The 16881-nt window shown below is 38.4% G+C and overlaps 2 protein-coding genes across 2 annotated transcripts in view; one reads left to right on the top strand and one right to left on the bottom strand.

Annotated features, from left to right (window-relative positions):
• Window positions 1–43: 43 nt before the first annotated feature.
• FGGY (FGGY carbohydrate kinase domain containing) overlaps window positions 44–16881 on the top strand; it is a 328075-nt gene continuing 311237 nt past the window's right edge. The window contains exon 1 of the mRNA XM_064454957.1: window positions 44–107. The gene's annotated coding sequence lies outside the window, so the exon portion shown is untranslated. The remainder of the gene's footprint in view (window positions 108–16881) is intronic.
• On the bottom strand, window positions 1985–4414 carry LOC104042853 (CARD- and ANK-domain containing inflammasome adapter protein-like). The gene is given in 4 exon segments (XM_009502372.2): window positions 1985–2323; window positions 2325–2967; window positions 2969–3623; window positions 3626–4414. Coding segments are annotated over 4 exon segments (2211 nt in total). The 5' UTR covers window positions 4200–4414.

The following is a 16881-nucleotide window of genomic DNA, read 5'->3' as shown; positions in this document are numbered from 1 at the left end:
TGGGAGCGCCGCGCCGGTGACTGGGCACGCGCGGCGCATGCGCAGGAGCCTCGGCGAAGCTGCGCCGTGAGGAGAAGCCGGGGAGGAGGCGGAGAGATGGCGCTGGGGTAGGCGGGGCGCGCCGCGCCGGGGGCAGCCGAGGGCGAGCCGGGCGCTGAGGGGCGGTTTTCAGCGGACGGGCGAAGGGCAAAGGGGGCGAGTGTCAGGCAGGCGTGGGAGAGCGCGGCGGGCGAGCGGGAAGCGTGAGGGGGGAGAGCGGGCCGCGACAGAGGGAGGCTGGGGCCGCCCGGGCCGCGCGCCCCGGTGCCGGCGGCTCCCCCGGGGCGCCCCGCTCGCTGCGGGGCGGAGCCGTGCCTCAGGGGCCCGGCTGGCCGGGGACCCACCGGGCGCTTCCCCCGCACTCGCTCGGGGCTGCTGAGACGCACTGGGCTGACGGCGGTTTGCGAGCGGCCGGGGGGACCCCGGCCCGCTGGAGCGGCTGCGCTGAGCGGGGAGGGACGCTCCTTCGGTGCACCGGGCTGCAGGCGTCGGTTTTGGTAGCCTCCCTCCGTGTACTTCTAGCGTGCGGTCGCGTCCATCCAGAGGATGACAGCAGCAGGGTGTTGTGCGGGTTGTGTTGCAACATGGCTATAAAAGTCACAGGTTTATTCTTATGAGTTCTTAAATCTGTGTTTTGTTTCACAAGAAGTATTGTTCCCTTCATGGTAATTAGGCATCTGATCATATACTGAAGGGAATTGTGAAGAACCGCGAGGGTTGATTATCATTATATAGAAAACGACCACAGAGAACCTTCCGTCGGCTCAACAAAGTGTTGCTGTTTTAAGAGATGACGATACAAATATTTTGAACCAATAAACTCTGTTGCAACCCTTTTATTCTGAACATTTCATCTTTGTGCTGGAATTTATTTGAAAGTGGAATTAATAAACAGCAAATATGATTGTTTTCATTATGTCTACTTAAAAATGCAAAATCTAGACAAATGGTGTGATGAAAGATAGAAAGAAAAATTACTGTTATAGTCTCGGGATCTGTCAATGCCATGTGATATAGAAATGCCTAAAGAGGGTCCAGCCCAATGTTGAATGTCAGTGTAACACATAAAAGTGTCCTGGAAACAACATCATTGTATTAGCAAATATTTGGGCACACACTGCTCCTCTGCCTGGTTTATACCGAGCCTTTTCATAGGATTTATTAACATGGGGAGTAGGTCTGGTACATCTAGAGCAGAGCAACCACACACTAGTAATTTTGCAGAGAGATGCCTTCAGATCTCCAGTTGGCTCAGTGAGCAAAACTGTCATCAGCATAAACCAAGCTAGTACTACATTACCCTCGGGAGAGCCAGTGCTGTTCAGCTGTTTGCTACCCTGCTTCTCCCCTTTGTTCAGTTATAGCTATGAGATAAGTTGGATCAGCTCACACATACAACCTAGAGCAGGCAGGCATGACTGGACTGAAAGGGAGGGCAGATCAATCTCTTTGGCAGCACTCTGCAGCTGGGTCTGCCTAAGCTGAACAAAACCAGTATTATCTACTCCAACATCTCTATGCTCTATATCCTTAGGATACAGATTGCTCCTTATAATAGGTGGCTTTTTAAAATTATGATTTTAGCAAACAATGCTTAACTAAGCTATCCATACAGGCTAATATTCACAGATATATGAAAAGTTATGTTCTACCTTTTTTTAAAAAAAGTCTTGATTTGTACTAGAGGAGGTAATCCACAATGTGTTAAGACTGGTGCTTTTTAAACTGGCTCCAACTATGAGAATCATGAGAGAAGCAGGAGAGTAATTAATACTTAGAAGTTTAACAGTGTCTTTAAGACCTTTTTTTTCTATGGCCAATTTTGATTGCTAACTTAATTCTGCCTGCCCTAACATAATTCTCAACCATACCAGGTAACAGCACTATCCAAATTACATTAAAAGAGAATTCTGCATTTGAATTTATAAGTTTTTGCATTATATCTTCATTTTGTTATTAACATTTTCAGAAGTGTTACAATTTGAGCCTGATTTTCTGTTTTATTAAATTCTGCTACTTGCAATGGGGTCTTTTTGAGACCATTAGCAGCTAGTAAATTTGCTTTTTCTCCTTGTGACCACTTTACAAGGGAATTTGCCGCATTAAAATGACCAGCTTTGCATGCACAATGCAGTGGAGTATCCTTGCTGCTGTCTAAGGCATTAATGGCCACCCCGTAGCTCAGCAGATTTATCAGGTCTCTGTGTCCATATTCTGCTGCAATATGCAGTGCAGTCTTTCTCCAAATGTTTCTATCAATGTTTTTATTTTTCCCTGATGTCAAAAAGAATTTTTACAATATCTGTGTGTCCTTTGATGGTTGCATTGTGCATTGGAGTACATCCATCCATGTCCTTAGCTCCAAATCTTCCTTTTTTAGCTAATAGAACTTTCACAATACTGAGATGTCCTCTCACAGCTGCAGTGTGCAGAGGAGTCTTCTTCTCCTTGTCTTGTGCATTGGGGTCAGCTTTAGCGTTCAGAAGCATCTCTACCATTGTTTTATCTCCCCTTTCAACAGCAAAATGTAAAGGTGATTTCGACTGCTTATCCTTAACATTAATGATGTTGGCTTTGTGGTGCAACAGCTGTTGGGCTACATCAGTGTTGCCTCTTTGACTTGCAATATGCAGGGGAGTAACAAATTCTTTAGTGACAGCATTAATTTTGGCCCCAGCATTAACTAAAAGGCCAGCTAATGCTCCTTTATTATGAAGTGCAGCAACATGGAGCAGGGTTTCATCAGCTTGGTTCATAAGGTTAACTTCCATCCCTTTGTGCAGAAGCAGATTTGCGATGGAACCAGCCCCAGCCTGAACTGCCAAGCGTAAAGCTGTGTCTGAAGCAGGAGTCTTTACTCCAAAGTTCGCTCCCTTTTTGAGTAGAACTTCTGCTGATTCAGCTTTGCCTGTTTCACATGCCAGGAGTAGTGTACTGCATTTCAGTTTAGGCATTTATATCTGTACCTCTGTCAATTAAAGCTGCTACGATACCATGCAGATTTTTCTGTACAGCTCTAAAAAGAGCTGACTCCATTATGTCAGATGACAAATCTTTAAAATACTCTAGTAGTAGTTTGAAGGTAGATGGATGGTTGCTGTTGAGGGCTCTTTTGGCCATGTTGGAATCAACGCTGACTCCGGCTTCTAACAGTACTTTTGCAGTATTTTCACAACCCTGAGAAACAGCGTAAGTGAGAGCAGTCTGTCCTTTTTCGTCCTTTCCATCAGTGGAGATGCCAGCCTTTAAAAGCAATTTTGCTAGTTTGCCCTCATCTTTAAGAGCTACCATGTGCAAAAAGTTGTGCTGGTTCCTGTAGCTTCTTGCCTCTTCTTTCAGGAGCATCTTCAATATGGGACTGTGGTTATTCTGTGCAGCCAAATGAAGCGGTGTCTTGCCTTCCATATCCAAACTGTACATGTAAGCACCACATCGGAGAAGTGCTTTCACGGCATCACCATGGCCCTTCTCAGCAGCCCTGTGCAGGGGTGTTCTTCCTTTCTTGTCCTTCACATCTATCTTTGCACCTTTGCTGATCAAATATTCCATTATTTTTAGATGTCTGTTAGCAGCTGCAACATGCTGCTAACATTAGAGTTTAGTGCATTAATATAATTATCTTTCAATATTTTCTCTAACTGCAAAATATAACCTTTAGTGACTGCATCAAAGATGCCAAAATCAGAATGAACTTTTCTAGGTTTTGCTGCTCCTGGAAGTTGAGTTTCTTTTCTAGGACTGGGTTTTTTTTTTTCCTGGTGCTGTTCACTGGTATTTTCAAACCAAACCTTGTCTTTTTTGAGTAGATATCCTACCAGTTGTCTTCTAGCATCTCCAATGCTTTCATTTACTTCACTGACGTATTTTCTCATCTTGCTATAAAGTTTTGGCTCCACTTGCTTTAAACATGGATAAAAAAAGAGCCTGCAGGCTCGTTCACCTTGAGAAATTAGTATGTCTAAAACTCAAGAGTACTTTTCTGTTCATGTCCTGTAGAAACTCATGATCATCTTTTTTTCTAGGGTAAAAATACCAATGTCTATCAGCCAGTTCAGAACATGGTCTGGGTCATTTATGCCTTCTACTAGCTCTTCTTTTTTAGTCCTTAGGACTTCAATTGCATATGGATTTGTAAACAGGCTAGTTGAATGCATGATCATGTTGGTAATCAAAAAGTGAATTGAGCTACTGTTTGATGTTTGAAGTTAAATATGAAATAGAAAAGCAAGCTCACATAATTTCACACTTTTTTTCACTGAACTATGAACCAGCAACTGTTATAGTTCAGTGATAAGTCTTTAAAGAATGAGGAAAAAAATCAAAACTCCCTCAGCTTTGGTTTTCTAGTTGTTAGAAGTCCTTTGATCCTCTCTGTTCTTCCTTTGCAACAAGTGCCGTTTAATAACAAAACAAAAAGCTGTGATATGTAAAGATGTTCCACTTGGAAGACTTCTTCCAGATTTTGTATGCATAAATAGGGACAAAATCTGATACTTGAAGATATTTGTCTATCAAATTCCTCTGTTCCTCTGGCCAAGCTGTTTTTTGTATGTGCCTAAATGACCAGTATATTAAGCATGACAAAAGAAAATTCACAGCATAGTTACTGTTGCCATGATTAGATACCTTGTATGATCTTAAATGAGAGAGTACACATTGCCAGCTATGTAGATGAAAGCCCTATAATGTAATGAAATAAAAACATAAAGACCCAGATAAAAATAAACTATAAATGGCTAGTTAAAAAAGTGATCCAGCCTTTCTAATATGAGTTACAACTTCAGTCCATGAGGTACATTTAACACAAAGGCTATTTAATTTAGCTTGTCATTCCTGCTGTAACCTGGAGTCTGTCTGGAACTTAATTCTTTTCCATGAGGTGGATCAAGGCGTGTGATTCAGTATGCAACATTTAAGGTATTATTAAATAGAGCTTCAAATCTGTGAATATGTAGGGTCTTCAATATGTGTGTAGGACCTTTGACTCTAGCTGTAATTAATTTCACTTATTGGTATTAAAATTCCTGATGGAGAGAATGAAGTAAAATAATAATAATCTACACATTTTGAAACCAACTGAGAGAGGAATTGAGATTACAGAATTCTGTAAGAGCTAGAAGTAAAATGAGCTGAAAAGCTGAAAGCTTGTCCTTATTTAAGTAAGTGGGAAATTTTGTCGTCTGTTTCTTAGTTCACTGCCCTTTCTGTTGGGTCCTGCTGCCTTTGCATGTATTTTCTTTAATAGCATGTACAGTGTGACTGATAAGATTTTAAATTATTTTCTATTGACTTTAGTTTTATAAGGAAGATTGCAAAGCTTAGTCTATTTAAAAAAAAAAAAAAAAAAAAGGATTTACTGAAGAAATAGCCAGGAAAGGCAAGACTTTTAATATATATTTTGAAAGCCAGCCAGTTACCAAGTCAGCAAATTTGACAGCCAATTTAAGAGCCCTGTAATTCCTCTGAAATGCAAAGAAGGGCACTACACCAAGAATAGCAAAACCTTTGTCATTTAGTTAATGGTTGTTAACATGTAACATGGAAAACTCTGGTTTATTGTAGGGAGTCAGGAGGTCTGAATTGCATTCCCAAATCTGCTAATGACTCAGCCTGTGATCTGCAAATTGCTTAGTCTTCAGATTTCACTTAACAAAGTACTGAAGATCTATCCATTTCTTGAGTAAATTAATAATGCTTACTTGAAGTTTCAAGAAATGGAATCTTTATATCACTTTTTTTATTGTTCCCATGCAGTTCTGGCGATGGGAAATGTTAGGTGAGTGCTGAGCAGTATTGTTAATATAGACAACACAAGAAGTTTTGGAACTCCTGAAAAATTTAAAAACAGAAATTGTGATATTCTTTAAGAGTGTGTTAGTATGCCAGTAATTTCATAGTGTGCTGAATACAGAAATTTAACTAGTAAACACAGATGAAAGGGTGCAGTACTCCTAACTGGCCTTGAGGAGGAACATTTGAACAATATATGCAGGTAGCATCTCTTTCAGGACCACTGTGGGACTTTATTTTGGGAAAATAATATGCCACTAATTACTTGTTACTAGATGCAAATCACAGTCTTCAAAATATAATTATGCATTTTTAATAAAACTTCTTTGTTATATGTGTGTGACTTACGAGGAAATTCTGTCTTAAACCAAGAATCACGTTTGACAAGAAAATTTTGGAAGCTTGTTGTATGGATTCAACTTTAGACATTATGTTTTAAAAGCATTTATTTTTTAATTAGTATTTTAACTACTTTTAGAATTAAGCCTTTGTTCTAGCAATGACTTCACAAAAAGATTAAAAACCCAAACAGTTGAGGAGAAAAGAGATTCAGAATTGGCTATTTGAAGCGTGCTTTTTGTTTATATATTTTTAACTTATTAACTCTATTTATCTGAAATATAAATGTTTCAGAAAAGGGGAAAATATTAAGGTTCTACACCTCTTCTCCTTTAAGTGCATCAGACCACAAAAACATGGGATCACCAGGAAGCTCTTCATTAAAAATAAGAATGGCAAAATTTAATATTACTAAAGATCTAAGAAAAAAAATAAGTTGGAGAGAGGAAGATGCAAATCTTTGCCCTTCTTTGTTATCTTTTACATTTATTTGTTGTCTGAGGGGCGTAAGGTGATTCTATGATTCTGTGATGTGTGTTCAGCAGTATGGATATATAGAAGATCAGCTTATATACATTGAGGAAATTTTATATTTTACTCTAGAAGGGTGTACTAAAAAATTCTGATTGGTACTAGTGCAGGTTCAGCTTCAATAGTATCATCAGAGGAACTTCATGCTGTAGGTGTGATTTTATTTTAATTCAGTGTGTTGTCAAAAAGTAGATTGTCATGACATAGAAATCCTAAAAATGTTCACATAGACCACTTAAGCTCTAATATAATTGTTAAATGCAGAAGGCAGACTCTGTCTATATGTAAGATTACCTTAATTCAGATAGATCTATGTGGGTGACTTTGTGGGAGGATATCAGCTGTAAGCAATGTAGTAGAGTTTAGAGCAGGCCTTAAAACGGGCAGGTGATGCTGTTCATAGGAAAGGTCCCTTTTTGGCCTCTGCAGAATAAGTGTCCATATAGGGAGCTTCTGCTCACTGAGTTAACACAGCTGTAGCTGGTCTGAGAAAGGGGGCTCAAGACAGTTATTTTTGATGTGCCAACTGAGTTTTGCTACTAACTTGTGTCCTTGGGCAAATCACTTAATCTCTGTGCCCTGTTTACACAAGCGTTAAAAAAGGAAATTTTTTTTCTACCTCACAGACACGTCCTAAGTGTTTATTAATGTTGGTGCAGTGCTTTGAAGTTGTAGAGTGCTTTGAAGTTTTTGTCCTTTGAAGTATTGTTTTCTGACTTCTCCAAGGTGAACATTTATTTCTGAAATGAACACGTGCCCATGTTTTCTAGCTTATTTTACGTTGCTATGTCATCATCAAGTATACATTTAATTTTCTCTATTTTAATTTCTCAAAGATGAAAGCAACCCAAACTACACCTTGCATGTTGTTAAATGAACGTGTGAGGTGATGTGACCGTGGGAGTGAGGAACCAGTAGAGGTCACCATTTCTCCACCGAGGCTTTCCCACTCGGTGCCTGGAGCCTGCAGCTGTGGTTACTGTCTGCTCCTGAAACTGCATGTAATGCAACTGAATGACTTCCAGTAACTTCTTATGTTCTCTAGGGCATTTTCTTGATAAAATTGATGGAAAGCCAAACATAATAACACAGTTTCACTCAACGTGATATTTTTATGTTTCCCAGTGTGTACTTTAATTTCATTTAAGACAATTGTTTGCTGTAATGCCAACTGTTTATTGGAGACATATCTCACTGTAGAAGAACTAGTCTGTAAGAGATAATAAAGCCAACATCGTTATCTAAACATCATGAGGGGTGGAGAAATATATCTGGGTAATCAAGGCATTCTCGTTAATAAACATGGCTCAGGAATAAAGCTTTGTTTGGGATAACCAGAAGTCTAAGTGGGGCCTAGCTGGTTGAGGTTGAATTATATTTAAGTATAGCTAGATTGAGGAACAGCAGTGTTAGAAGTGTTCATGATGATGATTAGACTGTACTTGACTTATTATAACACTGGAAGAGAAGCTGACTAGTCAGAATGTCTGCAAGAGAGACAAAATGTAGTGCTTAATTTTGCCTGAAGATTAACTGCAGTAAATTAGGGAAGTCAAAAGGGGAGCTTTGGCACTGAGTGATCTTGTTTGTATTAGTCATATTTCTGTAGAGAGTAGGCTTGGGGCCTTCCTGGTGCTGAGAAATCTCTACCCTGGCTGGTATTTAAATACGAGGTGTTCCCTAGCATAGTGCCATCCTCTGAGTGGTACTGGCACGCACAGAACATGCATATCGCCAGGGGCCTCAGCGGAGGCCTGCTACAGGGAGGGGAAGGCTGATTTGTCCAGTCTCATCATTTGCATCTCAGACTAGCACACTGTGCTCCCATCTTATTCCCTCTGCAACTTAGGCATTGGTGGGGCATAACCACCCCTGCAGAGTTCTGTGCCAGGTCCTATACTTGAAAGATGTACCTCACAGAAGGCACAGCTTCCCAGCTTTGTCCACTGTTCATGGATGCTTTCAAAATACTAAGTAATAATACAACAGCTGATACAATAATCCGGGTCATAATGTTATCCCAACACTATAGTATTACTTCTTCAAGTATAAACAACTTAAGATCGTGTAAAGCACTGCACCCATACAATGCAAAATGCTTTTTTTTCCAAAGATTAGCATGTACTTTTATGAAGTTCCCAACCTGGGGTAATTGTAAATCGATAATACACATACACAAAGTGCCACTGATGGCTGTAAATGCTGATAGAGCAGGCTGTCTGTCTGGATTGAGCTGTAGGAACAAGGCTTAATGTACGTAACTCTGCTGAAGTGAGGATTAGGATTGTTTTTCAGTGTACCATGCATGTATTAGTGAAGTTTAAGAAGAGTGACCAAACTACTTAGAAACCAATTTTTGACATTCAGGTTTTTGAATAATTATATTTAAGTATTTTTCCAAACTTCTTCATGGAATTACTTGCCAGGCAGCTTCCTGAGAAGTAACATAGTGAAGGTAGAAGGAAAAAAGCTTTCCAATTTGGCTTCACAGACCTAAGGAAAACCAGTATTCTTGTTCCAGAGCATAATAAAATAACTGTTGGTTTGAAACAAAGAGAAAAATGTTAGTAATTATATGATTAAATATATATTTAGTTACTTTAATTTTCATAGTGCAAAGTAAAAAAAGAAATATTTGAATTTTTGAGTCTAAGTGATGACTATTGCTAGTTATATATTTCTATACATATTTGTTCTGTGAAAGCCTTTACTGTCATGAGCTTAATTTAAATTTAAGAACTAATTTGCCTGTTAATCTATTGACTAAACCTGTATGGACACTAATACTGATTTTACTAATGAGGAGATACCATTTCCCAATTCATTGGCTTAAAGTTGTATCAGTGTCATAATTTTTATAATAATTATCATTTTAGAAGCTTAAATGTGTCCTTTCAGACCAAGGCTAATAGAAAGCAGTTATGGCAAAATGCTAGCCCTTCTATCATTAGCATAAAACGTAAATTATGTAAAAGTATTAAGTTACTAAATGCTGAGGCAGCTTCAAAGATCAGCAAAACCAGAAAGAGAGAAGGCCAGGGTTTTTCTCCAAAATGGGCAGATTTTTTTCCATTTTAAACCAAACAAGCCCTTGTGGTTTTGAGTCAGGAACATACACTCTGTCAGTAAAATCTTACAGAGGAAATACTTTCTAGAATCTAATCTTGACTGTTGAAGACCAAGGTTCTTGTTATATACCCTGCACTCATTGGGCTAACCTTACTGGCAGCATTACTCCCAGAAGGTGAATATGGTGGTGCCACTAGATCTCCCACAGAAGCCTTTTGGCCAAATTTGCTTTGTAGATGTAATTTGTGAAAAACTATTCTGAATTTATACCAGTACGCAAGCCCAATTTTGTTTGTACTGATTATAAAGTGCTGTAGATATGAATAGAGACTAATGTGTCCTTGAAAGGAAATAATGTTTTGCCACATCATAAACCAGTTTTAATTGCTGTTATTTATTAAGTTACTGCAGTTAGATGTCAAACATCAGACACAGCGCAGACATTTCCCTAAACAATGTCTTGCTAATGAAGTCTCCACACACACGCTTTGAAATTTTGCCCTCTCTGAGGAATCCATTTACAGTAAAATGTATATAAATTTTATTTATTCTGTCAAAAGAATTTTCAAACCTATTTGTTTTAGTTCCACCGCTGTTTTTTTTCTGAACTTGAAGAAATACAAAACTTACCTCAATTCAGTGTGGACAACAGTATCAATATTTTTTGTTCTGGTAAGAAAAATTATGTTATAATAACTCCGTAAAATGTCTTCATGTCTGCTCAGTATGTCTTCTGAGTTAATGGTGATAAGCTTTAGTTTCTAAAGCTTACCACTATCTTTTTGCTTACCACCAGCAGCAAAAGAATACTCTATTCCTGCAAGTGGGAGAGCAGATAGTAGTGAATAGGGCCTCTTTAAACCTATTAGAGGGCAATTGAAATAGTTGGGGCTGAGTGAGTCGAATTGGTCTTCCTGATAGACTTCTTGAAATACAACGGAGGAGATTCCCTGCATCTCTTGCCTTCTCCACAGCTGTCATTTCAGGCCTCCATAAGTTTTATTTTTTCCCCCCTAATATTCTGGCTTTGTTTCTTGTTTCTCTGTTTGTTTACCTTAAAAATGATTCCTGAATTTGCTGCTCTCTGAGCTTGGGAGGGTGGCTATTACATGGTGAGTCCTTCAGGCTTATCTTATTGCTATAGTTTTATAGAAGACTGATAATAATTAGCACCATTTAAAAAAATTCTGTACAAGCTTATTTCTTACCCTTGAGTGACCGTAGTTCCTATATTACTTCTTTGCTTCTCAGTTTTTCAATATCATTGTTCACTGCAGTACGGAAAAGCAAGGCAACTCAAGATTACAAAAGATTGCCTGGCAGTGCTGGTTTAGCTTGTCTTCATTACTTTTTCTTTGTCTAGAATTTTATATTTAGAGAAGAAGTTGATTTTGGTTATTTCATATTAAATGACTAAATTATAGCTTTCATTTGAATTCTACTTGTCTTACTGTTCAGATATCTATTACCAGTACATCTTCACTATTCTATCTGTCTCCCTATCTATAGCACTTTCCTAGTCTTGAGACAATTGAAATTACTCAAGGGTCTTGCTTATGACCACTTTTTTTTTTTAATTGGTATTTTTTCCTTCCTTGTTCTGGAAAAAGATATGGAAGCATTTAATTTTTTTTTTTCCTGATTACCTTTATTATCATTTGTTTGTACTCCATCCTGATCAACTAGTTAAAATCATCTTGGACTTTTACTTGCATTCAGTTTATGTTTTTTATATATCAAAATGAAATTTAACTTTCCTAGTATAGCAGTGTGAGAAAATCGTAGGCATGTAATTGTTTCTTTCTTATTAGTGTTTTAATCTGTTCACAATTCTGTAAGTTGGTGAGTACCTTTTGTTCAATTTTACAATATTTCTCATTGCTAGAGGGTTTTCTGAGGCATATAGAGTTGATTCTTTCACATGTTATCTCCTCTTCCCAGTTTTGACAGCTTCCCCTGTCTTTTGTTTGAATCCTCTGGCTTTGACTGACTATTTTGTTTCCCCCAGAATGTATGTGTCGTCTTGTATGTCAGGATCTGGATTCCTGGAGCTCACATTAGTCCCAATTCAAGCAAAGCATATAACCAGACATCTAACTGTGGAGAAGTGCCTTAGTGGAGTGTAAGTCTGACTCCCAGAAACTTTAGTAGGACATTAGCACCTCCTATCTTTTTCTGAATTCAGAATTATGCTTTAGCATTAAGGAATTGATTAATTGGAACACCGAATCAGGGCCTCAGTTATTCTCCTGTCTGTTTGACTCTGTGAGAAATACCCTTGTTGATTTGGATAGCTCCCTAAATCACAAAGTCCTGACAACTCCTCCAGATTCATGCTGTTTGCTTTCCTTGGCGTATCCCAAAAAAATCCTGCTCTGTTCAGCTGCACCTGTGATATTCCAGCAGCTCTCTTTGTTCCCAAGCCATTATGTCTTCCTACTCAAATTTCCATTCAAAGAGTGATTCATGCAGCGGGGGAAAGGCATGACCTAGCAGCCCCCTCAGTTTCCATCGCTTTGCAAATCATGTGCAGTCTCATCTGAACTGGAGCTTTCATTTCAGACTTCTCTATTCCCATTCCTGGAACTAATTCTTTTATTCCTTATTCTGTAGTCTGCACTGTGAGGCGAGAAATGTTTGCTGCATAAAGAGGCGCTTTTTTTTTAACTAGCTTTGGTCACAGGAGCAATGGAAACACATCAGCATGGATTTTCTTTCCCCTAGGAATGCCTTTTCTCACAGCAGATGAATACTTATGGTTGTTACCTGTGCTGTAGCTACTCTGTGGGCAAAGCACAAGCTTGACTCATTATACCAGCATCCATTTTTTATAATAATAGCCTTCATACTCTGAATGTTTAGTTCTGATGTCCAGCTGGAGAGAATTGCACACCTCCACCAACAGTCTTTACAAGAGCTGCATGCTCTTCAGTCATTCTAATGCTTTTGATGTCTTCCATTGTCCCCTGTGCTACTTTCCTCTTCATCCTTTGAATATTACTACCTTACTCCTTTTTGAGTCTCCTCTTCCACCATAATTCCTCTGTCATCCACCCACTCATTTACAACTTTGCACTCATTTACTGTGCAGTAGAAGCATTCCCTATTTGAGAAAGTTTTTAAGGTTTGTTTTGGTTTTTTCCCCCCCTTGCCTAAATAGCAGTTCTGGGTTTACAAGATTTTCAGGGTAAATTGTGTTTTCTGAGACTTCTGGGACTCCTGCCAGGTGACGTGGAAGATGCTAAAGAGGCATCTAGACCCATTGTAGTCTACCTGTAGGTGTATTTTCTGCTGTTATGGTTCCCAGTGAAACAAGCTCTTTGGCTCAATAAGGGTAGTATAATAGTACAAAGAATAGTAATATGCCCACTAAGGATTTTAGAACACCCAGATTAAGGAAAAAATAGTGATTTTTAACAAGTCCTTGCACAGTGAATTAGCTACAATAAGCAAAGAGATGAGCTAGAGAATCAGCCTTCTTTTTCCCCTTGGATCACAAGACATAGGAAAAGCTTAGTTTCAACTAAAAGTTAATATGGCATCATGCAAATTGGATCAACATGACATTAAGAAATGAAAGAAGGGATATTGTAGTGACAGCTCAAACTATATTAGTACCTTCATGTTTAATTCAACAAAATATTACTATTGAAAATTTATCTGAAGCAGTCAGAGCTTGCAATAGAATTCAGAGGAAACCTGCTAAAGAGTATACATGGCCATGGCATGCTTGCTAGAAATATTGGCAAATTTAGCTTAATTGTAGCAGATTACATCTCAGATTTGCACTTTCCATACTGTTTTGGTTTGGTACCTGTATGACTTTCTTTATGAATCTTTTAAATCAAAAACTATTAAACATCTTTTGTGCTCTATAAGCTTGCTTTGTGTTAGTTTATTTTACAACAGGTTGGATTCTGTGATTCTGTGATTAATGTTATCTAGATGTGACTTTCAGTTTTGCACGTATTGGCACCAAAACCACCAGGATAGTAGTTTGTTCCCCCTTCCCCTCTTTTACTCACTGGCATAATTTCCATCCAACAAAGCTTTTCAAAAATAAGGAAGGAAAAGGCCTTCCTGTACAAGCTTCCTGTGAATCCTATCCAGATATAAAAGACTTGTGTAAAAGCTTGGCAGGCAATCCCAGCATATGCCCCTTAGTGACTTCCTTATTTTATGCTATCATGCCACGTACAGCAAATGAATCTGAAAATCAGAGTAATTTCCATTCATTTTCAAGTAAGAAATTTTAAATGGTAAATTTCCTATCTGTGCATAACACCCACATTTTAAATTGTAAGTTTTGAATGCTGACAGCATTAGTCATAGGAAATCCTGTATGAACATCCAGCACTGAAGTTGGACCTTCCCCTAGATCATGCCATAGAAGGAGTTTACAGGAAAACATTCTGCTGCTCTTAAATACTCATTGATTTTTAACCCTTTACATGCCATTCCATCTGGTATGACAGTGCTTTTTTTCTAGACCTCATTTCCCATTTGCTTGTGATCAAAATGGTATTGAAAAACTATGTATTTCAATGCTAAAATGTTGTGTATTTTAATAATATACCAGTTGCATTCCCCCATGAACACCAACAGTGTTCAGTGTATGCTATTCAGATGAAAATTAATCTGAAGAAAAAATATTTTTTTAGAATATATTGGATATAAGAGAACAAAGTGCTTCTAATAGCAGGATGTAGAATTTCTTTATCATTGCATAGATATGGTTAATTCTCATACCAACATATTGCATAAAATAATAGATACAGCATAAGTATTTTAAACTATCCAGTGCAAAAAAAAAAAAAATTGGTGTTCACAGAAACACAGAGCTTTGATAAATTGGCTTTGCTGTGCGCCGTTATGCTGGTTAACCCGTTACCTTTCCCACCCTTCTGCCCCTACCGCTCCCAGAGGTGGGGCAGTGGACTCGGCCAATCGACAGTACAGTGTACTGGCACAGGACATTGCCATCAGTGTGTGACATTATGGAGGGGATAGTAGACATCTGTCACCCATTGTCTTCTGCAGCTGCCATTAGAAAGGTGGCCATCACCGTCAAGCAATGTAATAAGCAATTGGCAGAGGTAAAATTTTAAGTTAGGTGTATCAGCTTACATTCATTCTCTGTTCTTGAGATACATACTGTCTTGGATAAAAGTGAAGCAAAATAGCAGCTTACCAAAGACAGCAATTCACATGCACCTTAGGCGCTATGGTCGTAGTCTGTGAATAGCAGCGGGACTACCACTGTGCTCAGAAGAGGATTTACTGGACATGAACTTCAGTGTCAGCAGTGTGTTACTACCTTAAAGAACAGACTCATGCCATGATGCTGAGAAGGCAAATATATTAATACTCACATGTTAATTATCAGCTTCAAACAAGCTGTATAGCTCAGTAAAAATGGAAAGCTAAAAAAGCCAACATTACCTTGTAAATTTAACCATAACATGGTCAAGGCGTGAAAGTAACATATACAGCTATGTTGCACAGGATCATTTTCATATCACATGGCTGAACCACCTTCAGTAGTTTCTTTGTCTTTATTTAAAAGGAGCCTCCCTCAACAGATACTGTATCTCTTTAAAAAAAAATATCCTAGTTATCATTTTCATTTAGTGGGAAAATCCCACACATGTTGAGTTACTGTGGAACAGCTGGATTAAATTAAGGTTTCAGACTTAAGGAAGGAATCCCAGAGTATAAAGTATCAAATAATAGCTAAATTCAAGATTAGGATGGGGCTTGTGATGCTAGGCATGGCAAGCATATATTACAGAAATGAACTTAAAGAATCATAGTTTTTTTGAAGTGCGGTGAATCATAGTACTCTGGTTTTAGGTCAAAATACAGCAATGTTTAAATATAGTTTAATAAATGAATCAAAGTACACCTTGATATATCATTGTTCATAGGTGAGAGGCTTTAGAGTATGCAAATACTGATGGATGACAATAAAAGAAAAAGAAAGCCACTAAAAATTCTTAGTATTTAAGAGCTCTGCTTCTATTCTGACTCTTCTCATGAATTGCAAGAGCCTTTCATAAATTTTTGGAGCTTCATCACTATAAACAATCGTTTTTGGTTGTATAGGCAAAAGTGATAATTTTTACTGGCTACATGAAGAGTTTCTGTTTGATTTCAATCTATACTTACAAAACTTCACTTTTTTAACTCATAGACTCAAGGAGTCATAGCATCATTTAAATCAGAGTGTAGGTCTCCATGAAGTGAGTATTATTCTGAAGATCCGAACTAGAGGGAGGATTTAGGCCAAGACATAGTTCTTAGGTTTGGGGCTTTTCAGTTTTGGTTTTTTTAAGCAAAGATCTGGACTGCCTGGAAGAAGAATTAAGTTTAGTACTTTTGTTCTGCACTGTAGATCTCCCTTGTGCTTCACACAACCAGCAGTTAAAAAATCACATGTGGGACTATGAAGTAGCTCCTCATGTAAAGGTGTAGGTGGAATTTGAACTCAAATTCATTACTTATTGTGCTGTTGTCTGATGTGATATCAGCAGAACCCCAGAAACCCCGAGGAATCTAGTTTTATTTTTGGATGTTAATTGCTAGGTCTTGCTTGTTACTGTTTCTGTACAGTTGTACAGTTTTATTTCTTCTTAATGCCCTTGGATCACTACTGCCACCACAGAAGTTAGACCCTCCTAAACAGGCAGGGAAGGGGTGAGATCGTTAGTAGTGTGCTTTCACAGACTGATGGGCCTGCACTTCTGTGCTATATTGAGCAGTGTATTCCCAAAGGGGATAACGTTAGCTTTTTCTTCTTAGATAGGACCGTGGAAGTGTCAAAACACTTAGAACTAAATTTCAGGAGAGAATACCATTCGAAAGGCTACAAAAAAATGAGGTGGCCCTATTCTTCAGCTGAGCTGCTGGTGTTCCTCATTTGCAACAGATTTGGGAATTGAGCTGTTTCTAACAGAAAAATAATTACTTAGTAAGATCTTTCCTTCTGTAAGCTCATTACTTTGTTGATTTTGTCACCATACTTTGTCACTGTTACCTTTAGTTTGATTGGAAATGTTTTTGATTGGAAATGGCTTTGCTAGTAGCAAATAGATATTATAGATATCAACTGTG

The sequence above is a fragment of the Phalacrocorax carbo genome, chromosome 6 (genome assembly GCF_963921805.1).
Source record: "Phalacrocorax carbo chromosome 6, bPhaCar2.1, whole genome shotgun sequence".
Classification (NCBI taxonomy): Eukaryota; Metazoa; Chordata; class Aves; order Suliformes; family Phalacrocoracidae; genus Phalacrocorax; species Phalacrocorax carbo.
The sequence above is the reverse complement of the archived record's forward strand: the minus strand, read 5'-3'. Positions and strand labels throughout refer to the sequence as shown.